This window comes from Corythoichthys intestinalis, chromosome 4 (genome assembly GCF_030265065.1).
Source record: "Corythoichthys intestinalis isolate RoL2023-P3 chromosome 4, ASM3026506v1, whole genome shotgun sequence".
Taxonomy (NCBI): domain Eukaryota; kingdom Metazoa; phylum Chordata; class Actinopteri; order Syngnathiformes; family Syngnathidae; genus Corythoichthys; species Corythoichthys intestinalis.
In genome coordinates, this window is record NC_080398.1 from 44,645,235 (window position 1) to 44,672,886 (window position 27,652).

Below are 27,652 nucleotides of genomic sequence, written 5' to 3' on the forward strand. Positions count from 1 at the left end.
AATAACAACCCTGAGTGTTTCTCTGTTATTACAGAGATTGTTTTGTCAGTATTTTGACGCCATTTTGAGCTTGTATAGCGTATATGAATAGTTAATTCATAAGTAGTTTGCAGTGTTTCCGGGGTGTATTCGGTCTCTCATCCACAGTCATCTTGAAAAGCCTGGCTCCCCTAAAGAGGACAAGTGCTGCAGAAAATGGAAGGCTTTTACTGTATTTTCTGCTCTACAGTGTTATAGTATAAAAGCTTGGTAATACAAACTTGAATGTGTTTGACTTTGACAGAGATTTGCAAATCCTGATTATAAGTAGAGTTGAGCGGTGAATACAACTGTGATAACAATATTTCCCATCCCTTTCAAATATGCAGATTTTCTCCAAAATGACAGTGATGAAATAAAGATAGAAAAAGGACAAAAAAGAAGGGTTTGGGATGGTAACAGGTTCAATAAATCATCCGGGCCAGTCACCGCTCCCTGGAGAGGAGGGATGGATTAAATTAAGCACTCCTCACACCCCCTTACCCAGTCTCTTTCTCTCTCTCTCTCCCCCTCCGCCTTATAAATGTAGTCAGCTGATCGTCAGACGACACACGCACGGAGCAGCTCGCCGCACAACGCGGGAGAGGAGAGAGGAGAGAGGGAAGCATCCGAAAGAGAAGAGGAGGTGCAAATGGATGCAATCATCTTGAGGACTACTTCCACGGAGACTGTATGGGACTAAAGGTTTCCTCAGCAAAGCTTTCGAATTCCATTTCCCCCCTCCCTCTTTCTCCTCTCCTCTTCTTTGAAGACAAACGCCGATCCATCTCATTCTTTACCGCACGTGAGGTTGGCAGCAAGTGTACTTCCGCTCGTGTGCTGCACATGAAGCCGAGCGAGGGGAACTGTCCGGTGCTGAACTTGCTCCCGAGGAGCCAGTAGTGGAATTTCTTCAGAGCAATTGGTCTAAAATTAGAGCCCTCCGCAACTATTTAACAAGCTTGCTCCTGGTGGTCGGTCACGCTGGCCACGCCGGTCTGCTGGCTTTGCGTGTGTGCGGACTCGTGTGTCTGAGTGCGCGTGTGAGTGTTGCACCACCATGCCGAGGTCTTTCTTGGTGAAAAAGGTGAAACTGGATGATTTCTCCACCGGGGATGATTTGGAGAGCGCCTACCGGCCCAGGACGGAGCTCAGCCTGCGGCTACATGACAAAGGTAGGTCAGGCTCAGCTTTAACAGGTGTTTTGGCTGTTGGTCCACAACAAGGAGGAATACTAATGTGCACTGCAAACACAATCCATGCTGGAATGTACTAAATATATTTTAGCAGATTTACATTCTGATGTTTTCCAATGATTCTGATGAAGATTTTATTTTTTTTATTTTTTAAATATTTGACTAAAGCTTCACCTCTTCATTTGACTCATAACAATATGGACAACAAACTTGCTCAGTGGCCAGACTGAGGAATGTAACCACAGGCATGCAACATTTTTAATGACTCGGTCACATCTGTTCCATGTAGTAATAATAATAAATATAAACTAAATACTGTAACAGCTGTAACAGCACATCTATTTAAAAGTTATTTACAAGTGGATGTCGGTAAGAAGCTCACAGAAACAGACCTTTTGAAGATTAATTTTTTTTTTTTTTTTTTTTAAATCTTCATCTTCTAGTCAACACCCCACCTTCCCAATGCATTCCATCTTGAAAAGACTAAGTAAGATTCAGAGATAAAAACAGGGTTCAGTTGGTTGTTTACGTAAACATACCTTTCAACTTTGGACTTTGTGGGTCATTTAAAGTACATGTTCATTCAAAAATATACTCAACAGGCTTCAAACAGTGTCATTTAGGATCCATGTGTTTAAAAAGCAATAGACACATGCCATGCAGTGGACACTACAAATTCAAAGTTCTCTGTGCATTCACAATTCGGAATGTTCCAGAAAATATGCGGGTAAATTTGTTTTGCACCACTGTCATACATGACGTCAGCATATCGTGTTAGACTTTCTTGTAGAAAGTCCTAAATTCAGACCTGCTCATTATGATTGAAAGGGAAGATAAGAGAAATGGAAGAATTGAAAAACAATCGAAAACGACGTTATGGCTTATTGTCAATATTAAGGTCATTTCTAAAACTTCAACCGTTCATTGACCAACAGTAGTTATCACATGTTACCTGATATCTTTTATCAACCATCATTAATTCAAATAGTTGACCATATGTGCAGTGTCTGTGTCAATCACTTTTCTGTTGTTGATTATCTAGATATGACTCTCCCTGTATATCTGGAAGACCTGTACCTGCGGTAATTTGAAATAAGCGCCGATAATGGCCAAAGGTCTAACACAGAAATTGGAATAAGATACTGTATAGTTTAGTTGAATCGTTAATGGTGTAATAGCGCATTCGCCGAAATTGGCATCCACACTGTTTGAGCTTTGCGACTGACTGGCGAGCAGTCCAGTGTGCAATCTGCCTTTTGGTCTGAGACAGATGGGATTGGCTCCAATTTCCTGCAAGCCAAGATAAGTGGTATAGAAAATGAGGTGTTTGAATTAGGGCTGTCAAAATTATCGCGTTAACGCGCGGTAATTAATTTTTTAAATTAATCACGTTAAAATATTTGACGCAATTAACGCACATGTCCCGCTCAGACAGTATTCTGCCTTTTGGTAAGTTTTACAGCAAGGTTTTTTGTGCTGTCTAACAGCGAACTCTTGTGGTCGCTTTGCGACATGGTTTATTGCTTTCTTGCCAGTTCAATATGGCTGCACGACGTCTCGGGCTGATAATGTTGTGCTTATATGATCCTTGGACAAGATTTGTCCGTAAGTATGGTTGTTGTAAAGAATGTACATATTATGTTAGTAAGCGAAATGTTATATTTTTTGTATGAGACGCTTTTTGTTTATGTTTAGTGAACCTGTATAGCGTGCTAAGCTAACGTTGTTGCTAATGCAATGCTTGTGTACGTTTTTTTTTTTTTGTAGTTTCACTACGGTCTGAAGAGGACAATGGTTTGAGGCCATTTTATTAATAAATCAGATGAAAAGGGAAGAAGTCTTATTATTAAGGCGTCGTTCACTAGCTGTCTAGCTTTGGAAAAAGTAGACGCTTCGGAGTGAGGACAGCAGAGACAGATTTAAATGACAGTGGAGTGAAATGCCCACTACAGTCCTTATGTACCGTATGTTAAATGTATATATCCATCTTGTGTCTTATCTTTCCATTCCAACAAATTATTTTACAGAATATATATATAATTTACAGAAAAATATGGCATATTTTATAGATGGTTTGAATTGCGATTAATTGCGATTAATTACGATTAATTAATTTTTAAGCTGTAATTAACTCGATTAAAAATTTTAATCGTTTGACAGCCCTAGTTTGAATGTATATTTCAATATGTTCAACTTTAAACACCTGGCTTGAACATTAGTTGTGTTATCAAAAATAGTAACAATTATCCTTGACTGGACTTATGTTATAGAGGTAATTTTTCCTGAGTTTGATGTTATGCGACCCTGATGGATGGATGGATGGATGGATGGATGGATGGATGGATGGATGGATGGATGGATGGATGGATGGATGGATGGATGGATGGATGGATATTGATTGTGTCGGAACCCTGGGGTATTAGAACAACATTTTTATAAGGATTGTTACTTATTTTTACACGTGTGTGGTCATTTATATGTTATACAATTTTTGTATAATTTTACTAACAGATGCAGAACTATCAATGACAGATTTTAATCTATCAGATATTGCCTAAAACGTTTGAGCAAAACATAAAATTAACCAATGTGCATAAGCTTTTAACGCGCTTCACATTCCGCAATTGTTGAAGCCCTGCCTGGATATGAAGCAATGCCTATAAATGACATAATAATTATCAACTGTAAACAAAACAAAACAAAACAAAAATCGGTAACACTTTATAATAACTATCCGTTTTACTAGTTAATAGATAATTAGTAAACTGTTGATAAATGATTTATTGTTGATTTGTGAAGTATTTGTTAACAGTTTGTTAAGCATTTACATGGTGTTCCAATATGGTTGACCCCATTCTAAATGCCCATGCTAGTTGATGGATCTTAATAAAACTATATACACTTTATGTTGAAGATGTTGAAGTTTTATTGGTTAAATATACAAAGAAAAGTACAAATATTTGTTGGTTCTATGGCAGATTTTCATAAATGTGCAACATGAGCGCTGCCTGCAAAATGCCTTATCAAAATGGCCTTTTCTTTTGAAGTGAACGGCATTTCTTAACCTGAAAAGATAAAAATGCCAAACGTTACACACAAAAACTTGAAACGTTTCTACACAAACTGTTTCAGATTAAGAACACCCTGTAAATGCTTAACAAACTGTTAACAAATACTTCACAAATCAACAATAAATCATTTATCAACAGTTTACTAATGATCTATTAACTAGTAAAACGGATAGTTATTATAAAGAGTTACCAAAAAATCTCTTTGCCCCCACCTTATGCTCTTTTTGGCCAAATAAGAAACCACCTCACCTAAGGATAATAACAAAATATGAAGGCATAATCAATCATTTGTCACGCATTCATTTTCTCAAGCATTTTCTAATTCTAGTAATTTGCGATTAATGTATTATGCTCACTTTCAGTAAACCCTGTTAGATTTTCCACAGAGAGTGATTATCTGACTCAACAAGTTTGACTTGTGATTGATGAGTGTGTTAGAGTCTCACTTGAATGCAGAGAATGTTTTTAGTGCTTGTACTCTTTAGTCAGCCTCCTTGCTGTACATCCTCCAGCAGCAGTGTGACTCATTGTTGTGTGCTGTGAACTTCAATACACCCTTGAACAGACGTCTCCATGCATCCTCTCCCTCCCTCCACCCGGGCGCCACTGACACGTTGTTGCATCAGCGTGTGGCTCCGGCGCCTGACCCTCACTTGTGTTTGCGCGTCAGCAAAGATATGATAAAAAAAGAAAGGAAAAAAAAGACAGAAACCTGTCAGTGGCGTATTCATCATGTCGAGGCTAAGAAGCCCTTTTTGGCTTCAATTGCGACCTGCAGTCTTCCGCTACCCTTTTCTAGTTCTTCCACTCCCTCTATCCTCAAAACCTTCACGTGGCCATAGCACTCACTGCAGTGCAGGATTTAGCCTCGGCGAGCCACTGTGCGTTAGCAGCAACTTTCTGCTCGGATGAAGCAGAGTTGGGAATAATTGATATCCCACTTGTGTTGCTTTGTGTGTAATGGGACTGTGCGGATAGGAGGGGTGCCCTGCAGATATATACTAGTCATGTAGAGGTTGCCTTTTCAGCTGAGTAAGACTGTAGCTGCATAAAACTACTTCATGCAGAGTCTAAACAATAAAATCAAAACAAACTACATCAGTGATTTCATTTTAGAGATTATGGTGCAAATGTCATACAGTGTAACACAAAAGTGAATACACCCCTCGCATTTCTGCAGATATTTAAGTATATCTTTTCATGGGACAACATTGACAAAATGACACTGAGACAATTAAAAGTAGTTTGTGTGCATCTTATATAATAGAGTTAATCCCCCCCCCAACTAACTCAAAATATAACCATTAATATCTAAACCCCTAGCAACAAAAGTGAGTACACCCCTTTGAAAAAGCCCGCCCGTCTCATCAGACCACAGGACATGGTTCCAGTAATCCATGTGCTTTGTTGACATGTCTTCAGCAAACTGTTTGCGGGCTTTCTTGTGTACCGTCTTCAGAAGAGGCTTCCTCCTGGGGTGACAGCCATGCACACCAATTTGATGTAGAGTATGGCGTATGGTCTGAGCAGTAACAGGGTGACCCCCCCACCTCTTCAATCTCTGCAGCAATGCTGACAGCACTCCTGTAATGAGTTTTGGAGGGAAAATGACAAGCAGTACTCAATGTGGACATTTAGGGATATACGTTTTTTTCAAAGGGGTGTACTCACTTTTGTTGCCAGGGGTTTAGATTTTAATGGCTATAGTTTGAGTTATTTTGAGGGGAAAATAAATTAACTCTATTATATAAGCTGCACACAGACTACTTTTCATTGTGTCAAAGTGTCCTTTTGTCAGTCTTGTCCAATGAAAAGATATATTTAAATATCTGCAGAAATGCGAGGTGTGTACTCACTTTTGTGATACACTGTAAGTGCTCTGCATTTATTGCTGTAGAACTTTACAGCTTTTCTCTTTGTTTGGTCACAATAAGAAGGTTGAACCAGTTGATGAATGGAAATTTATTTTGTTTTAATAATGTTGATTAGACTATCTAGCTTGATAGGTTGTGGGTTTTTTTTTTCTATATGAGTTTTGCATGCTTCAGTCATGTTCTTGTGTGTTTTGTTCAGATACTCTAGCATGTTGAGTTGATTGAGGATTTGAGAAGGATAATCACTAGGAAACAGGTGAATGGGTACTTTTTACAGTTACTCTGACAGAGTTTATCTTTTAATCACTAATGGGAAATGTACACCACACATGAAACTATTATGCCATTGGTTAAGTATGAGAGGAGGTTGTAATTAGACATGTGCTGATTACTGATTTCAAGGTATACCGTGGTATGAAAACGTCAAGGTTTTAAAAACGCAAACATTTTCCGTCATACCCTCCCTAAGGTATTAGCTATGTTTTGTGTCCTCAAAATGTAGGCAGAAATCCCTCGCTTGCAGCTTTGAGGCTTAACCCTCCCCCACCAGTTGTTGCTCAGTGTCGTGCTATGCTGCACGATGGTTGGAGGAGGTGAAACTCCTGAACTTTTTCCCCAATCAAAGAAAACGAAATCGCCGGTATGGGAACACTTCGGCTACAGAAAAGACGGCCGCGTCTTAGAGGAGTAGGGCCACCCGACACGTAAAACATGTTTGCGGAGGGTGGCAGCCGAGGAGGCAATACCTTCAATATGATTTCGCATTTATAGAAAATTAAAGGTTTGTAAACGCTGTCATGAACGTTTCCCAAGAGCCACGACTTAACTCTAGCGTGTTTAGTGTGTCTAGCGGTGGTAAAACGTGTTTTTTTTCCCCCTCTGTCTGTGTAAAGAAGGAGTGTGTGCATAATTTGAACATGATACGAGTCATACACAGGGGCTCTTTACGGAAAATATTTTTTTAATATAACAATTAATTAATATTATATACTATATAATACTAATATACTATATTAATTATTATTTTTGTTCTGATGGTAATAATGTTGAGCTGTGGCTGTTGGTTTAGGCTCACTTAAAGGACTGGATTTATTTTAATTTTATTTAGAATATTTCAGTTATTTTTGTTGTTGTTTTTTTTTTTCATTTATTTTAACTTAACATTATACTTATGTTTGAATTTGCTAATATGTCTTGAAAAATAAAAATCCTGTTTAATGGGAAAAAAAGTCTTTTAAAAGTTCTTTTATTTAACCTACGTATATACAGTGGGGAGAACAAGTATTTGATACACTGCCAATGGGTATTCCCATTGTCCATCCATCCATCCATTATCTTCCGCTTGTTCCGGGGTCGGGTCGCGGGGGCAGCAGCTTTAACAGGGAAGCCCAGACTTCCCTCTCCCCAGCCACTTCAACCAGCTCCTCCGGCGGGATCCCAAGGCGTTCCCAGGCCAGCCGAGAGACATAGTCTCTCCAGCGTGTCCTGGGTCGTCCCCGGGGCCTCCCGCCGGTGGGACATGCCCGGAACACCTCTCCAGGGAGGCGTCCGGGAGGCATCCGAACCAGATGCCCGAGCCACCTCAGCTGGCTCCTCTCTACGCGGAGGAGTAGCGGCTCGACGCCGAGTCCCTCCCGGATGACCGAGCTTCTCACCCTATCTCTAAGGGAGAGCCCGGACACCCTGCGGAGGAAACTCATTTCAGCCGCTTGTATCCGGGATCTTGTTCTTTCAGTCACGACCCAAAGCTCGTGACCATAGGTGAGGGTAGGAACGTAGATCGACTGGTAAATCGAGAGCTTTGCCTTTCGGCTCAGCTCCTTCTTCACCACTACGGACCGGTGCAGCGTCCGCATTACTGCAGACGCCGCACCGATTCGCCTGTCAATCTCCCGCTCCCTCCTACCGTCACTCGTGAACAAGACCCCAAGATACTTGAACTCCTCCACTTGGGGCAGGATCTCATCCCCGACCCGGAGAGGGCACTCCACCCTTTTCCGACTGAGGACCATGGTCTCGGATTTGGAGGTGCTGATCTTCATCCCAACCGCTTCACACTCAGCTGCGAACCGCTCCAGCGAGAGTTGGAGGTCACGGCTTGATGAAGCCAACAGCACTAAATCATCTGCAAAAAGCAGAGATTCAATGCTGAGGTCACCAAACCGGACCCCCTCAACGCTTCGGCTGCGCCTAGAAATTCTGTCCATAAAAGTTATGAACAAAATCGGTGACAAAGGGCAGCCTTGGCGGAGTCCAACCCTCACTGGGAACGAATTCGACTTACTGCCGGCAATGCGGACCAGACTCTGACACCGGTCGTACAGGGACCGAACAGCCCTTACCAAGGGGCTCGGTACCCCGTACTCCCGGAGCACCCTCCACAGGATTCCCCTAGGCACACGGTCGAACGCCTTCTCCAAATCCACAAAACACATGTAGACTGGTTGGGCGAACTCCCATGCACCCTCGAGGACCCTGCTGAGGGTGTAGAGCTGGTCCACTGTTCCACGGCCGGGACGAAAACCACACTGCTCCTCCTGAATCCGAGATTCGACTTCCCGACGGACCCTCCTCTCCAGCACCCCTGAATAGACTTTACCAGGGAGACTGAGGAGTGTGATTCCTCTATAATTGGAACACACCCTCCGGTCCCCCTTTTTAAAAAGGGGGACCACCACCCCGGTCTGCCAATCCAGAGGCACTGTCCCCGATGTCCACGCGATGTTGTAGAGGCGTGTCAGCCATGACAGCCCTACAACATCCAGAGCCTTTAGGAACTCCGGGCGGATCTCATCCACCCCCGGGGCCTTGCCACCGAGGAGCTTACCAACCGCCTCAGTGACTTCAACCCCAGAGATCGAAGAGCCCACCTCAGAGTCCCCAGACTCTGCTTCCTCAAAGGAAGGCGTGTCGGTGGAATTGAGGAGGGCTTCGAAGTATTCTCTCCACCGACTCACGACGTCCCGAGTCGAGGTCAGCAGTACACCATCTTCACTATACACAGTGTTAATAGTGCACTGCTTTCCCCTCCTCAGACGCCGGATGGTGGACCAGAATTTCCTCGAAGCCATCCAGAAGTCGTTTTCCATGGCCTCACCGAACTCCTCCCATGTCCGAGTTTTTGCCTCGGCAACCGCCGAGGCCGCAGTCCGCTTGGCCAGCCGGTACCTGTCAGCTGCCTCCGGAGTCCCACAGGCCAAAAAGGCCCGATAGGCCTCCTTCTTCAGCTTGACGGCATCCCTTACCGCTGGTGTCCACCAGCGGGTTCGGGGATTGCCGCCACGACAGGCACCAACCACCTTACGGCCACAGCTCTGATCGGCCGCCTCAACAATGGAGGTGCGGAACATGGCCCACTCGGACTCAATGTCCCCCACCTCCCCCGGGACAAGGGAGAAGTTCTGCCGGAGGTGGGTGTTGAAACTCTTTCTGACAGGGGATTCTGCCAGACGTTCCCAGCAGACCCTCACAATACGTTTGGGCCTGCCAGGTCTGGCCAGCATCTTCCCCCGCCATCGGAGCCAACACACCACCAGGTGGTGATCAGTTGACAGCTCCGCCCCTCTCTTCACCCGAGTGTCCAAAACATGCGGCCGCAAGTCCGATGACACGATTACGAAGTCGATCATCGAACTGCGGCCTAGGGTGTCCTGGTGCCAAGTGCATATATGGACACCCCTATGTTTGAACATGGTGTTCGTTATAGACAAACCGTGACGAGCACAGAAGTCCAATAACAGAACACCACTCGGGTTCTGATCGGGGGGGCCGTTCCTCCCAATCACGCCCCTCCAGGTCTCACTGTCATTGCCCACGTGAGCGTTGAAGTCCCCCAGTAGAACGAGGGAGTCCCCAGAGGGGGCGCTCTCTAGCACACCCTCCAAGGACTCCAAAAAGGGTGGGTATTCTGAACTGCTGTTCGGTGCATAAGCACAAACAACAGTTAGAACCCGTCCCCCCACCCGAAGGCGGAGGGAGGCTACCCTCTCGTCCACCGGGGTAAACCCCAACGTACAGGCGCCAAGCCGGGGGGCAATAAGTATGCCCACACCTGCCCGGCGCCTCTCACCATGGGCAACTCCAGAGTGGAAGAGAGTCCAACCCCTCTCGAGAGGATTGGTACCAGAACCCAAGCTGTGTGTGGAGGAGAGTCCGACTATATCTAGTCGGAACTTCTCTGCCTCACACACCAGCTCAGGCTCCTTCCCTGCCAGAGAGGTGACATTCCATGTCCCAAGAGTTAGCTTCAGCAGCTGGGGGTCGGACCGCCAAGGCCCCCGCCTTTGGCTGCCGCCCAACTCCCTACGCACCCGACCCCTTTGGCCCCTCCCACAGGTGGTGAGCCCATGGGAAGGGGAACCCACGTTGCCTTTTCGGGCTGAGCCCGGCCGGGCCCCATGGGGACAGGCCCGGCCACCAGACGCTTGCCTTCGAGCCCCACCTCCAGGCCTGGCTCCAGAGGGGGGCCCCGGTAACCCGCGTCCGGGCAAGGGAAACTGGGGTTCAATAATCTTGCTCATCATAAGGGGTCTTTTTGAGCCATACTTTGTCTGGCCTCTCACCTAGGACCTGTTTGCCATGGGTGACCCTACCAGGGGCTTAAAGCCCCAGACAACATAGCTCCTAGGATCATTGAGACACGCAAACCCCTCCACCACGATAAGGTGATGACTCATGGGGGGGTATTCCCATTGTGAATGTATCAAATACTTATTTTCCCCACTGTATCTCAAAGTAACACATTTCAGAGCTGTATTAGCAATACCGTGAAACCGTGATATTTTGGCTTAACGGTTTCATACCGTCAGAATCTCATACCGGCACATGCCTAGTTGTAATATTATATTGCACTACAATATTGGTCACTGATTTATTGTGATATTGTAGCACATACATGCTCACACATCATTGTTAAAAACAACAACAAAAAAGATGAAATACCTCATGAAAACTGAACTGTATTTCATATTGGGTTATTTCACTTGGTTACATGAGCAAACCCCAAATTTAGGAACGGCACTTAATATTATGCCGTAGGGAAGTAAACTACTGCAGTTTACGATCAGGTGAGAGCACCATTATGAAAGCACTCTTTGAAACAGTGTGTATCTCATTACATTGTGCAAGTTGTCACAATGTTGTAGCTCATCACTGTATATTTGTATTTTTAGCATATAGTGTCTAGTATACATCTAATCGATCTTTTATATATGTAGAATGCCAGGCTAGTACCCTTAATACATGAAAATATGATATTTGGCTTTAATGATATATAACGGCAGGCAACTTTAAAGATTCATAGAAGGTATGTATATATATTGGAATAAAATTATCTGGAGATCCAGTTGTCTTTTTTGTTGTTGTTTATCATGCTCCAAGTCCTGACATGTTCTCAGTTTTTTTTTTTGTCAGAATGTTTGAGCCATAAAAGTTGTCAGAATGTGTTGCCATGATGTATGGCTGGCTGCTGTACTGTATTGACATACTTGCAGAGTACATACTGTATTAAACTGGATCTCGGTGCTGTACAGCAACAGTCACTTTTATGATCAATTGCATTTTTCATATGAAGCAGCATAATATAGAGTAGTTATTTAAAGTTCTTAAAATCTAGGATTAAACCAAATCAATTGAGATTATTGAATAGGAATATCAAATTTGTCTGAATCTGATTGATGTGTGCATACAAAATTGGTGTAACTTAAATGGTGGTTAAATTTACAGGATAAAGCAATCATATACTGTATGTGGCCATAAACAGTAAGCAGCATGGTGTCCAAGTGATTAGCATGTCTGTGCCATAGATTTAGGATTCAAATCTTTCTATGTTGAGTTCATAGTATATGTTGTCCCTTAGCTTGAGGAGTTTTATTCAGGTACTCCAGCTTCCTCCTACATTCCAAAAAATATGAACTCATTGGCAGAGGTGGGTAGAGTAGCCAAAAATTGTACTAAGTAAGTGTAGCGCTGCTTCAAAATTATATTACTGAAGTAAAAGTGGTCATCCTTTAAATTTATTCAAGTACAAGTAAAAACGTATTTGGTGAAAAGAATACTCAAGTAATGAATAACATTGTGAGTAACTGCTTACTAATTCGTTGGATTTTTTTTTTTAAACAATGGTATTTTTTATCTCAGCACAATGTTATCTATATGAACTGTTATTACAATGATACTGTACAATAACCCATTACATAACCACATTAAGCCACTGAAATATATTTTGAAAAAGAAAAAAATATATATAATAATTGAATTCCGGCGAGAGAAAAAAATGACACAAATAAAGCATAATTTGTCCAAAGAGCATGAGTGCCCTCTAGTGGAGAAAATAGCTCCTAGCTTGAATAGTGAATACTGTAGTTAAAAGAAAGGTTGAAATCCAGACTTTCGAGTCTTGTTGAGAGCAGCGCTCTGTGTCAAATACTTCATTTTTAAAGGTGCTTTAAAGACGCCACATGATTGAGCAGGCTGGCTTGATCATAGAACGGCAAGCTTGCGTCTCATTGGTATATTGTAGTCATGTGATTATTGTTGGGACATCTCATTGGTGAAATTGGTAGAGCTACTCTTGGCATCACTGGAAAAAAATAAATAAATCATATATGTAGAATAAAGAGGAAAAAATGTAACGACTCCTGTGTAGCCCAAAGTAGCGGAGTAAGAGTAGCGTTTTTTCTTCACAAATTTACTCAACCAAAAGTATGGCTTTGTAAAAGTACTCTTACAAGTACATTTTTGTCAAAATGTTACTCAAGTAAATGTAACGGAGTACATGTAACGCGTTAATACCCCCCTCTTCTCATTGGGCTGCCATTCATTGAGATAAACATCTGTCCAATGCATTTGAACTAGGAGGGGTGACAGCGAAAGATCACAGTTCAAATGGATCGGTGGGAGGAGGAAGATAAGTGTTATAGAAAATGAATAGACAATCATTATGCTTATTAACGATACGATATGATTCTTTGTTGTAAATTGCAGTACAGTGACTCAATGGTTTTGACTTTTCCACCCAAGCACGTTTGTGTTGGAGTCTGTTGCTGCATCAAGAATGCCATGACAAACAACTTATTTATTGCCATTTAACACGCATCCTATAACATAGTGCAGGAGTGTCCAAACCGGTCCTCAAGGGCCATTGTGGGTGCAGGTTATGTTTCCATCTGATCCAGTACAAACAGTTAAACTACTGAAGTTTCTACTGAACAAGCAGTTTGAGCTGGATTTCAAAATGCAGAGGTGGGGCTAATAAGACTGAATCTGAAAAAACCTATCACAGAGGCAAGCAGAAAAATGGAATGCGACTTATGCTGTCGGTTGTACTCAATTTTGAGTTCACAAACAGTCATGGCATGCAGTTGACTCAAATGAGCGCACCGCTGAACAATCACTACCATTTTTGTTGGAAAAATCTAATGAAAGCACATGGTGTATTATCAAGTACAGAAACTTTTTTTTGAAGAGAGAGACATTTCTAAAAGTCCCTTTGAATGTAGAGTTAGATCTGCTTTTGACTTGGACTGGCAGCTAGTCAGAGCACTTTTGGTGGTCCCTGATGCCTTGAACGAGACTTTACTTTGCCATGGAGTCCTTTACAGCAGCCTTTTTGTCAGATATATAGTAAAAAAGACGAGAATGCATAACATCTTCCAATACTACCAGGAGTTGCCTTGCGTAGTGTGATTTGATGGCACAGATTGTATCAGAGTGGAAAGCCAATTGTTATCACAGAAGACCAGACAGACTTGCCATGTAACATGTACATGGCAAAAATCAGGCTGACTTGCCTGGCTTGTCCTCTTGATAAGTTGGATCTGAAAACCTGCAACCACTGTAGCCCTTTGTGAAATAGTTCGGTCACCCCGGGCATAGTGCATACATTCACACACAAACCAAAGCAAAACTATGCAACTGTTAATTAAAAAAAAAAGTTTTAAAAATTGCACAACCTTCGGCCTTAAGCAACAAATGAGTTCTCAAAACAGTTGACTTTGCAATATGGTAATCTACGTATATCGTGCGCCCGGGGGTAGGAGGTTATACTCTGCCCTCACCGTGAGTGTCCCTGCAATGCTTTGACAGTATCATGAAATCTCTGTAAACATAAAATGTTACAAACATAGCATGACAAATCATAAGGAAGTTACAGTATACACTACCGTTCAAAAGTCTGGGGTCTAAACGACCCCAAACTTTTGAACCGTAGTGTATCATATGGGATTTTACATTATGTACACTACGGTTCAAAAGTTTGGGGTTGCTTAGACTCTAAACTTTTAAACGGTAATGTATTCTGTATATACTGTATATTTTGTGTGAAAGTGTCCACTTTCACCAACAAGTCTTGCAGAAGTATTTAAAATATGCACTGCTCTTGTTCTAATGGTGGGTGGAAAGTTGTGAACAACTATGATGACCATATTATGTTATACATTATGCTGTACCATCAATTGAACAGTCTCTCCATTGACATTGTGCTATTCACATTATGATGCACAGTAGCAACCAATGAGAACAGGTATTTATAGTGAACACATCTCTTGCAGATGCTCCTCACACCTTTTGACAATATTTCCTGCACTGCAGACAAGCCAGAAAAGCTTTCAGAATAATTCCTGGTTAAAAAGCTCCAGATATGGAAGCACATTTATCAATCAGACTCTGTTCAGCGAAAATAATCATCTGTTTAAATTCATGCAGTCGATATCAAAAGTTAACGGTGCAAGGTTTATTACAACAATGCTTGTTTTGTTCCACTGCACAGCAAGCTACGCTAGTTTAGGGAGGTCCTTTATCCACTACAGTGAAGTATGGACGTTTGCTGCATTTAACACGTTTGTCAAAACTGGACATTATACCAAATAACAGCATTTGGATGTGGCATGTGGCTGTCGGTCACAGTAAGGAGGTCAATACCAATTTGAGAGGAGACAGTGCAAAAAAGGACTGTGACAGCAAAGTGGACACTGCGGCATACAGTATAGCACAAGATGCCGTGAATAAAACTCTCCTAGAAAAGTTAGCGTCCAGTTGTGTACAAGTGTTTCCCCAACTGTTATTAAGACCAATACCAATGGAATGGTTGAGTTTTCCCCCATTTTTTTCATCAGTTTGTGCATCTTGTGCCATTCGATATAGAAGAACCTGTCAAGACAAAGGCTGTGACTTATGAGGTATCAATCTTTTGTCACGCTCTCGCAGACTCAAGCTTTTCGGGCACACCTCAGAGCCATGCACTGAACTGTTACTTTGTTACTCTAGAAAAGCACATTATTCGTAACAGAGAGTTAATTAGGAGAAAGCAGCAAAAAAGAAGGGGATATGGGGGCACAGAAAAAAGGAAATGGGAGAGTGAGCAAGAAGAAGCGCAAACAAAGAAATACATTGAACGCCTACACTAACTTTGAATATGTTGGTGCTATCGTTAGGTATTTGTATTTCCTGCTGACCCCATGTAAGGGGCCTGATGGTCAACGAGAAAGAGGAGGGAGGGGGAGTCAGAAAGATAAGTGATTGGGATGGGAGGGGTGAAGTATACAAAAATCAGCCATGTGAGGTGTAGAACCCAATATTTGTGTGAAACACTTGTGAGTGTGGATATGTTGGCATACTATTCTATGCTGCCTGATCGCTAATCATAACACCGAGTTTCTCTACTTGAGTGTGTCTAATTGCACCTAGACATGCGTGAATCCCATCAGACCTGGCATAGTCCTGCAGACAGGCGGAAATATAACAGAGAGTTAAAACTTATAATAACACTGGGCTCAATTTCTGTGCCCTGGGCAAATTCTGAAAAATGCGCGACTGTGTGAAAAGGCCTTTCAGACGGGGTGGGTAATTGAAAATAAAAACACTTGACTGTTAACCCTCTTGTTATAGTACAAAGTCAAATTGACCTGTTCTGGGTCAAGACTAAAGATCAATTTACCATATTTTTCGGACTATAAGTCGCACCTGAGTATAAGTCGCACCAGCCATAAAATGTCCAAAGAAGAGGAAAAAAACCATATATAAGTCGCACTGGAGTATAAGTCGCATTTTTGGGGGAAATTTACTCGATAAAATCCAACACATACAACAGATATGTCATCTTGAAAGGCAATTTAATATAAAAATACTATATCGAACAACATGCTAAATAAATGCACAGTATGATAATGTTACATTATGCATGAACAACGAAATGTGAATATACTGTCCTCACCAGGACGCTACAGTTCGGTCTTGGCTATACAGCGAGCTAAACTCCCAAATGACTAGGCTGGACGTCCGTATAACACACAACAACAAGATAAAAGATGATACACACAGGCATTGCCTCTGTAGAGATATTATACAAGCATAAACAATGAACGTAGGTTCGCAGCCGTGTTTCTCTCTCGCCCACTTCTGACGTGTGAGAGCTCTTCTTCGCGTAAACACGTGCGAGTGCGCCCCCACTTGGGCGTGAAACACACACAAACTAAACCAAAAACTAAAAGCATGCATTTCAATATAAAAAAGTCAATAATACAATTGAACACACATTTCCAAAGGCAGAACGTGAACGTGGCCATAGCTATTAAGAGTTATTCATATAACTATAGCATAAAGAACATGCTAACAAGTTTACCAAACCATCAGTGTCACTCCAAAACACCAAAATAACATGTGAAATGATATCATAATGTGTTAATAATTTCACACATAAGTCGCTCCTGAGTATAAGTCGCACCCCCAGCCAAACTATGAAAAAACTGCGACTTATAGTCCGAAAAATACGGTATTAAAAAAATGAATAAATAAAAATAAAAAAATCTCAACCGAACTGCAAAAAAAATTCTAAATTACAGTGGTACCTCGTCTTACAAATTTAATTCATTCCAGGACCTGGTTTGTAAATTGAAATGGGCATATGTCGAGCGGGATTATCCCATAAAAACATATTATCATTCAATTAATTTGTTCACTGGGCCCAAAAACCTACACTAAATCCCTAATAAATACTACAGGTACAATTACAAATGACATACACACATACAATTATACATAGCAAAACAAATAAATTATTAAGTACAAATTGAAATAATAATAAAATGATAATAACAATGTAACGAATCGGGTTCTAATGTGGCGGTTGAGTTTTGCATGTTGTTCCTGAACACACCGTGTGACTGACGAGCGTTTGAGAGATTGAGAAAACACTTTCCCTTTTTGTGTTATTCCGTTGTTGTCGTAGGCTACGGCGGACAGTAGCCGTGTTGCCTTGCACAATTTCTGAAATAAATGACTATAAACCTGACAAAGCAGGCGTCTTCCTTGCCGATGTTACAAAAACAATAATTGTCACCTTAACTTATAAAGACTGGCGAAAGGAGGTCAGGGGAGGACCGCAGAGATCGTAGACATATTCTGGCTTGATTGCCACGCCAGTTCACTCATTATTTTTTTAATCATTTCCATCTTAAATTCAATGGTCCCTTTTTCACCACCTTCACTAACCTTCTTGGGACCCATGTTGAAAATCCGCAGTGCTGCCGTCTTGCGGGAAAACAAAGAAACCACGACACTGTTGTAAATCGTTGTATTACGAGCCATATGTTGAGACAAATGAAGAGTAAAATTTTATGTTAGATGTCGAAAGGATCATGCGTCAAGGTGTTCGTATGTCGAGGCACCACAGTAGTTTGTTATATACTGTACCTTCAAGTGTACAAGAATGTCTGTGTCTCCCCATTGACATTGTGCTACTCAAATCATAATGCATAGTAGCTACCAATGAGAACAGGTATTTATAGAGAATAAATCTCTTGCAGATGTCCCTCACACCTTTTGACAATATTTCCTGTGATGTAGACAAGCCAGCAAAGCACTCAGAATAATTCCTAGATAAAGGGCTCCAGATATGGAAGCACATTTATCAATCAGACTCTTTTCAGCGAAAATAATCATGTATTTAAATTCATGCGGTCGATATCAAAAGTTCACGGTCAAGGTTTATTACAACAGATGCTTGTTTTTTTCACTGCTCAGCATCATCTTAGCTACTCTAGTAGTAGTAGGTCCTTTTTCCACTTCAATTAAGTATGTAAGGAAGCCATGCTGCATTTAACACATTAGTCGAAACTGGACATGCTACCAAATAACAACATTTGGATGTGGCATGTGGCTGTTGGTCACAGTAAGCAGATCAATACCACTTTGAGAGGAGACAGTGAGAAAACGGACTGTGACAGCAAAGTGGACACTGCGGCAAACAGTATCGCACAAGATGCCAAGATTAAAACTCTCCTGGAAAAGTTAGTGTCCAGTATGTGTACAAGTGTTTCCCAACTGCTATTGAGACCAAGACCAATAGAAAGGCGGGTTTTACGCCATTTTTTTCATAAATTTGTGCTTCTCGTTTTCACGTTTGATATAGAAGAACCCGCCAACACGAAGGCCGTGACTTATGAGGTGTCAATCTTTTGTCACGGACTTGCAGGCTCAATCTTTTCGGGCACACCTCAGAGCCATGCGCTGAACTGTTACTTTGTTACCCCAGAAACAGACATTTTTCATAACAGATTTACAGCGTATAATAACATTGGTCTCAATTTCTGTGCCCTGGGCAAATTCAGTAAAATGGCGAACTGTGTGAAGAGGCCTTTTAGACCGGTTGAGGGTGATTGAAATAACCACTTGACTGTTAACCCACCTTTTATGTTATTTCAAATTGACCTGTTTTGGGTACCACATTTCTGATCCTGAAAAACTAAAGATCGATAAAAATAAATAAACAGTAAAAAATTAAAAAAAAAAAAAAACACTCTCAACCGAACTGCAAAAAAATAGAGTTGTCTTCTAAATGACGAGAAATGGTTTACTTTAGTAGGATCCAAACACAGACTTTGAAATTAGAAGTATTTATTACAAAAAACGAGAAGAAAGGAAGCATGCTAAAACACGCAAGAGAAAAATGCAACACAAAAAGGGCACGAACCGAGTCGGCGAGAGAACTAAGGGGAAGGCAACAATGGCCAGAAAAAGCTGAATCACATAACAGCAAAGTCCAACAAAAAAATTACTAACAGCAATGTGATAAAAAAAAGAATACAACCATAACAGGCAAGAGAGCTCTAGACGATGCACACAGCGGTAAGCAAGTAAAAAGTAATAGTCTGACACTCGTATACTGTGACAGCAGTCTTTAAATAAGGAGTTGCTCCAAATGCACCACAGGTGTGTGGCACAGCCCCGCCCATCCAGCTGAATCATGTGCCGGAATGGAAAGAAAAGAACTGAGAAGGCACATAAACATGACAATTTACTGGGGACGGGACATTAATAACACCAAACAGATTGGGTCAGGGATGCATTTCTCACGAATATGAACCTAATTGATAGGCTAAATGATCATTGCAAAATAAATCTGTATTGACGTATACTAACTCTCATATGTATTAGTTCAAGTGATACATCGTTTGATTCAAACCTTTGTTTTCAAAAACTACAAAAGAAACATTTGGAGAACTTCCAGAATAAATGTCTGGATTTTTTTTTTTGTTTAGCAAATTTAAAATTGCAGTATCTGAACAGAATTTAAATTACATTAACATACACAGTAATCTCTTAACTATACAGGAATTCAAAAAAATAAACAATTGTCTTAAGACCAGTCAACATTGTCCGTCTAAATAAAGAAATTAAATACAACTGAAAAGTTAGGGAATACGAAAAATAAATAAAAAATGGAACCTTCCGTCAGGTAAAACACTACTGCTTTTGTCCACAAACCAACCAAACATATATGGGCTGATTCAAGACCTCATAAATCAATTAAAAATGAAAATTGGGTAGAAGGGGGTAAACCTCAGTTCACTGCATTTCTCACAGTTGAATTAATTTACATACTGAAGGACACTTCTCTCTAGGCAGCTTCCTATTCGAGTTTTGCAGGTTAGCAAATTCATACAGTTTAATGTCATGACAACTCTGATGCAGGTCGGACTTTCGGTAGGAAAATTAGTGATGTGTTCCCCACCTCCATAACATTGACATCTTTTTACATTACTTACAGTTAGAGATGTCCCGATTGATCGGCATCCCGATCGATCGGGTCTGATCACGTCATTTTCAAAGTATCGGAATCGGCAAAAAAATATTGGACATGCCTTTTTTTTTTTTTTTATATACAGTAGTGTGCAAAAGTTTTTGGCAGGACACCTCCCTAAAACTTTTGCACAGTACTGTGTATATATATATATATATATATATATATATATATATATATATATATATATATATATATATATATATACATATATTATTATATATAAATCGTTTTCTAATTGTATTTAACGTTATGGACATAATATGTCACACTCATCCTGAGTCTTTAGTTTAGGCTTAAGGTAGGGTTATCAAATTTATCCCGATAACGGCGGTAATTAATTTTTAAAAAAATGTATCGCGTTAAAATATTTAGCGCAATCAATGCATGCGCTGCACGACCCACTCATGCATTGTCGCGCTCAAACTGTAATGGCGCCGTTTTATCTATATAGAGAGCTAAAAGGCAGCGTTATATGAGTAGGGTGAATTTTGGTAGCCTTAGGAGCCTTTTTTTAATTGGCTAAAGCCTTACAATCCCTCTCCCTACAATTAGAAATATCGTGGGAAGCAATGTGGGGAAGCAAGGTAGCAATTGATCTTTTTCTTAACACCCTATGTTATTTCCCAACGCAGAGAAGATATATGAATTGGTAGCACTACGCACAGTCATGGTTGCTAAAGGCGTGTTATATCCACCCATCATGCATTTGGGCATGGCTTCAGTATCATTTACTGAAAGCTCAACAAATACACTAGATGGCAATATTTAGACACAATATACAAAGTCACAAGTCTTTCTATCCGTGGATCCCTCTCACAGAAAGAATGTTAATAATGTAAATGCCATCTTGAGGATTTATTGTCATAATAAACAAATACAGTACTTATGTACTGTATGTTGAATGTATATATTCGTCCGAGTTTCATTCATTTTTTTCTTAATGCATTGACAAAATGTACTATATGATCGGGAAAAATTATCGGGAATGATTGGAATTGAATCGGAAGCAAAAAAAAGCAATCGGATCGGGAAAATATCGGGATCGGCAGATACTCAAACTAAAACAGTCGGGATCGGATCGGGAGCAAAAAAACATGATCGGAACAACCCTACTTACAGTGGTTGGTGCTGCTGCTGCTGGCCAAAAAAATAATCTAATATTCCTCGTCTTTGAAGGGGGCGGAGGCAGGGGCGGACTGGTAATCTGTAGCTTCTGGAGGATCACAGAACGGCCGGTGCTCTGGATGGCCGGCGGCCACCATACACACGTCACTGTTTTTATCCCCCTATCCTCAATGATTGTCTACAGTTCGCACCTAATCCGACAGGTGGCAGCATAGCACCTGGCTGTTAACCGCCAATCTGATAGGAGGAGAACGAAGAAGTGGGCCATTGCCGCAAGGCGCTGTGACTCCGAAAGACTTGCTGTGGCCCACGAAGGGGCAGGATAGAGCGATAAGAGCTTTGGTGGACTTTCTAGTTGCCACCGGGCTGAGATGGAATGAAGAGGGTTACTTGTTAGGGATATTGGCAATTGTTGTCCACCATGTAGCTACAATTTAAATGAAATAAATGGCAACTAAAGGGATAGTATTTTAGCTGTAAAACAACGTATGCACACGCAGCAGCAATATTAATTCAGAAGAAATATAAAGAAATATTAATAAAATGAATGGTTTTACTTTAGAGTTTAGGTAGTTAAATTGATATGATATATATTTTTAATCATTTATATAACGTTTTGTTTTCTGGTTAATACTTTCCAATGAAGGTTATGTATACAGGATTTGTCTTGAAATGTTTATTGTATTTTCATTGAAATTTATTATTTGTGTGGCAAGATTAATTATGGCATAAACAATGAAGTCATTTTATAGACACAGGGGACAGGTGTTATTATAATCAATTGGATATATAAAACTTGCTTTAAAAAATAAATTCTTTCATTTGTTTATTCAGATGGATCATAGAGCTAGGGCAGAAGATGAATCCAACTCCAGTTCAGCCTTGCAGTACTTTGAGCGCCCCAAGTCAGACAGTCACAGTCTAGACACATTTCCTTCATTTTTCTCTCAAAGTGCATGAACTTGAAGCATTTTACAATGAAACATAAAAAAAAAAAATTCTCCTGGGGGGCATGCCCCTGGACGACCTAGAGGGTCTGTGTTTCCCTTCGTACAGCGATTCTTTTGGGCTGGGCTGAGTCAAAGTCCAGAGCTGCTTTTTAGTCCCAGTCCGCCCCTGGGCAGAGGAGGCGGCATGTTGTTGTGTGTGTGTGTGTGTGTGTGTGTGTGTGTGTGTTGGGGTTCATGTCCTTAGCCAATCGTGTGTGCTTGTGAGAAAAAATTGGACTGGCACATTCAGCAAGTGAAAAGCAGTAAATGTCAGCCCGAACATAATGAAAGTAATTCACTTAATAATGGTAGGGTCAACTCTATCCATACAACATATGGAAAGACAATCTAAATTACCTATATAACTGAAGTAATTATATAATGCAACTAAGGTTGCTTAAAAGTTGGTGGGGACAGTTTGAGCATTCTGAAAAGTTGGTAGTGTCATGTCCCTATGCAAGTCTAGGTCCTTGGTTTTGTTCGTTCCTGATATATGGACATAAGGGAGGGTGAACTCAAACCACTCAAACCTACACTTCTTCACACTTTCCTTTGTAACTCTTGTGTGGGTGAAATGAAGATGTCTGTCTGTTTAGTTTAGGTGATACCCGATGAAGAGATATGATGCCAACTACAATTGTAAAGCTCAGAAAGGGGGAAAAATGTGTGTGGCATGCAGAGGGTTAAAAGTCATGTGTAAACCTTGGTGAGCAGAGTCCAAATGAACCAATGAGGCTGAGGTTTAAGGAGTCAAACTAGTTTTTCTGATTGGTCAAACTAGCCTTGCATGTAAGAATATTGAATGCAACATTTGGCAGAAAAGTGCAGCACTTGGGACTCCTAGCAGCCAAATTGTACAACTGCACGTTTTTTTAAAACCGCTACAAATTACATTACCAACAAATGCGAGTAATTTTTTTCTACAAATTTTTTAATTTTTCTAGTTTTATTTTTTTTTAACGCTATCTACTGTAGTTTTGGCTTGGCTTTCTTGGGTAACTAGAAACAGTGACACTGGAAAAGCACCAAGCGAGAGTAGCGCCAGGGGCTATAGAAAAGGCGCGTTTCTTCTCTTTACAATTTTTGTGTTAATCTTTTCATCATATCAAAAAGTCCAAATCGTCATAGAATGCATTTACAAAGCTGTCATCAGGCGGGAATGAAAAGAATGACACAATACAAAGTACAAAGTCTAAACTGCATTGTTTTCTTCTGCTTTCACAGCTGGTTACATCAGCGACTACATCAGCCCGTCAGTGTACGACGGCGAAAGCGACGGAGGGATCAAGGTGCCCTCACCGGACCCCCTGTACGACGGCATCCACAGTGACTACGGCGCCCCGGACTCGGAGTCTCCCGACAGCCCGGGATCCGAGCTCACCGACGGCTACATCAATGGTGACGCCGCGGTCAGCGACGGGTACTCAGTGGACGCATTTTATATCACGGACGGCCGTTCGAGGAGGAAAACCATGGGCAGCCCTCGCAGCATCCAGAGGCACACGTGCAACGAGTGTGGCAAGACCTACGCCACGTCATCCAACTTGAGCCGACACAAACAGACGCATCGCTCACTGGACAGCAAGCTGGCCAAAAAATGTCCCACCTGCGGCAAGGTGTACGTGTCCATGCCCGCCATGGCCATGCACCTGCTCACGCACGACCTCAAACACAAGTGCGAGGTGTGTGGCAAAGCATTCAGCCGGCCGTGGCTCTTGCAGGGCCACATGCGCTCGCACACGGGCGAGAAACCCTTCGGCTGCGCTCACTGCGGGAAAGCCTTCGCTGACCGCTCGAACCTGCGCGCTCACATGCAGACGCACTCGGCCTTCAAGCACTTCAAGTGCAAACGCTGCAACAAGACCTTCGCGCTCAAGAGTTACCTGAACAAGCACTACGAATCGGCCTGCTTCAAAGGCCCATTCTCCCCTCTCGGGCCATTGGATGCATGACCCCCCCGACCCGATTGTAAAAACAAAAAAACAAAACAAAAAAGAACTACAAACCTAAATCGCCATTATTCTTACAGACTGACCCACATGATCAATTTTTTGGTTCTGACCTCGCTTTCTCTTCCATGCTCACATTCTGCACCTCGCTTTGCCCTGCAGCCAATTAATGGTGATGACGATAGCACAATTTTTCTCCTCCAGATGAAGGATTGAACTGTTGTACGCATGCACATCCCGACAAAACAAACTGTTCGCTTCTTTTTGCTGTTCTGGATAGAGATGATAATATCACAAACATGGCTTCTATCCAGCGCCGAGACACAGTACCGGTACAGACTTATTCATGGATGATGGTACAAACAGCAAGCTAACAGCTGCTGGGTTTCTCTCTGCACTATAATGCATATAGAAAGAGTTTTTCCTTTTTCTTTTGGAGGAATAATAGTAATAATTATAGTAATAACAATGATGATAATAATAACAATGTTCTTCTGCACCAAGTGACCATATTCTCTCCACTACTTAGGTAGTATTTAATTATTTATTATTTGTATACTGTGTATGTTTATATGTTTTTATGTTGCACTTTATTTTATTTATTTCTCCCCTTTTTCTACCACTACAGGCCAAAGCATATGCCACTTTTTTTTTTAGTTATATCTTTTTTAATTATGTTGTTTAACCTTTTCTAAAAAATTTTTTTGTTTTTTACATTTTGTGCATGCAAAAAAATATCTATGCCAACATCATACAAAGCTTTTTGTTTGTTTGTTTTAATGCCAAATTCAATACACAAGGGCAATATTTTTCTCTTGGAGCCTCTGTAGGACATTTTTCAGAGCAATAATCACTCTAATGCATGGTATTTTATGATGAACTTATGAAGTATTACCTACTACTGTATAGCAGTTTTTAAAATCAGGTATGTTTTACTTCACCTATAGTCATAAAAAAAGACAAATATTGCAGACATCAGGGAACATGCCAATGTAGTATTAGCGAAACAAAAAGAAACAAAAAGTCTTTCCTCTTGTTATGCACTGCCTGCCTTTTAGTGAGTAGAACTAATGTAGGATTCTGGGGGAAAGGAGCTGGGATCAGCGGCTTGCCACTCTGAAGCCTGTTGTTACTGCACTCCTGGACAAATAAACGTGTTCAGCACCCTTCTAGAAAAATTCGAGTTGTGCAGGTGCATTCACCTGACGTGAAGGCTGCCGCATGCTATCAATGTAGTGGCATTGTGGTCAACTTTAAATGCAATGCATTATTCAACCACACATAATGTGGGCATTTTTCGACCGCGAAAAAAGCGTGCACTTATGGCTGGATGGCCCGGCACCTTCACGTTTACACCCCCCACTTATACATTAGTCCTGCTTATTCTGCAGCAGGGCCCATGCATTTCTACTGAGCCAACCAATAGGATTAACCCACAAGTCATATAAAGTAGGGCCCAGAACAATGCATGGTGCCAGTGATGATCCATATGGCTGATAGCAGTGTGGCTGAACCCAGCTCTCTAAGCCCCAAAAACATCCGCTGTAGATTCCTGGAGCTTCCCTGGAGACACTGTGAGGACACACACAACTGCACAAAAAACATTTGTGCTCAGTAATGACGATTGGTGTTACATAACCTTCCAAGACGCACACACACAGACTCGGAGCGACCCGGAGAGAACATCTGTGCAGTCTGATTAAACTCCACACCGTAGTCAAGCTTCCAACAATTGGAAATAATAGGTTTAATATGAACGACTGATTCTCTTACAAAGGACTTGTGATAATTGCAGCACTTCCTCAGGCGTGTGTAACCTTTATTTAATCACACTTTGAGATGAAGATCCCGAGTTTAACAAGAAGATTATTCAATTAGTGATTTGCCTTTCACTACACATTATTTTAGGGTTATAAGGATAAAAGAAGAGTTTGCACTGAACATGCACTTATGCCCTACTTTTTCCTTCATCTCAGACATAAACTAACAGCTCTTGAATGAAGACAAACACTTCTGAGAATGTTGTGAAGGCAGCAGTTTCGTATAAAGCCGTTACATTGCAGCACTCGATCTAATCTTGAACTCTTTGAAAAATGAGCCACAAAAGCAAAAGTATTTTTAAACAAGAATTAAAAAAAACTGACGGTGAAGCAAAAGCAAAGCAAAAGATGAAGAGAAAAAAATAATCACAAAAGCAACACAGATTAAGATAAGGTTTGCGTATTTGTCAAGTGTGAAATCGGTGCAATATCAAAAAAAAAAAAAAAAAAATGAAGTTAGTGAATTACAGTCATGTTAAAAAAATTAGGACACCTAATGAAATATTCAGTTCTTTATGAGGAAATGTTAATATAACAATGTCTGATCTTATTTTTCTTTATCTCTGGAAAATAAAGTGATTTCATTGCAGGTGAACAACAAAAATTAACATTGTTTTACTCATTAAACCAAATATATCAACAAAAATGCATATTCTGAGGAAAAAGTTAAGACACTCTACCACTTAATACCTAGTGTTACCCCCTTTGGCTGAAATAACTTCAGTGAGACATTTTTTGTAGCTATCTACCGGTCTTTGACATCGGTCTGAAGAAAGTTTGCCCCACTCCTCAACGCAGAATACTTTTTTTTTTTTTTTTGCATGTACAGCCCATTTCAAGTCACCCCACAGCATCTCAATGGGATTAAGATCTGGGCTTTGACTCGGCCATTCCAGAACTCTCCATTTCTTCCTTTTCAGCCAGTCCTTGGTATATTTTGGGTCATTGTCATGTTGCAGTGTCCAGTTTCACTTCAGCTTTAATTTTTTTCACAGATGATCTTCAAGTACCCTCTGATACACAATATATTTCATGATGATTCTATGATGGTGAGCTGGCCAGGTCCTTCTGCAGCTAAGAATCCCCAAACCATGACACCTCCACCTCCATGCTTCACAGTTAGTATGAGGTTATTTTCCCAGAATGCTGTATTGGGTTTACACCAAACATGCCCTCTGTTCTGGTGTCCAAATACTTCACTTTTAGATTCATCCGTCCAAAAAACATTATTCCAGAGGTCCTGGTCTTTGTCTACATTCACTCTGGCAAACTTCAGTCTGACCTTCATCTTCTTCTTGAAGAGCAAAAGTTTCCTCCTTGCACAGCTCCCATGAAAGGTTAAACCTGCAAGGTCTCTTTCTGATTGTAGAGACATGCACTTTCACATCAACAGTAGCAAGAGCCTGCTGTAGGTCCCGTGATGACATTTTAGAGTTTCTGGAGACCTCTTTTAGCATCTTTGGGTCTGCTCTCGGGGTGAACTTTCTTGGACGGCCAGACCTGGGCATGTTGGCAGTTGTTTTGAATGTC

The 27,652-nt window shown here is 41.3% G+C and overlaps 1 protein-coding gene across 1 annotated transcript; it reads left to right on the forward strand.

Annotated features, from left to right (window-relative positions):
* Positions 1-605: 605 nt before the first annotated feature.
* LOC130915147 (transcriptional repressor scratch 1-like) lies at positions 606-26,968 on the forward strand. Its single transcript, XM_057834950.1, has 2 exons — positions 606-1,193; positions 23,578-26,968. The coding sequence occupies exons 1-2, from the start codon at positions 1,079-1,081 to the stop codon at positions 24,303-24,305; spliced, it is 843 nt and encodes a 280-aa protein (XP_057690933.1). The 5' UTR covers positions 606-1,078; the 3' UTR covers positions 24,306-26,968.
* Positions 26,969-27,652: the final 684 nt, after the last annotated feature.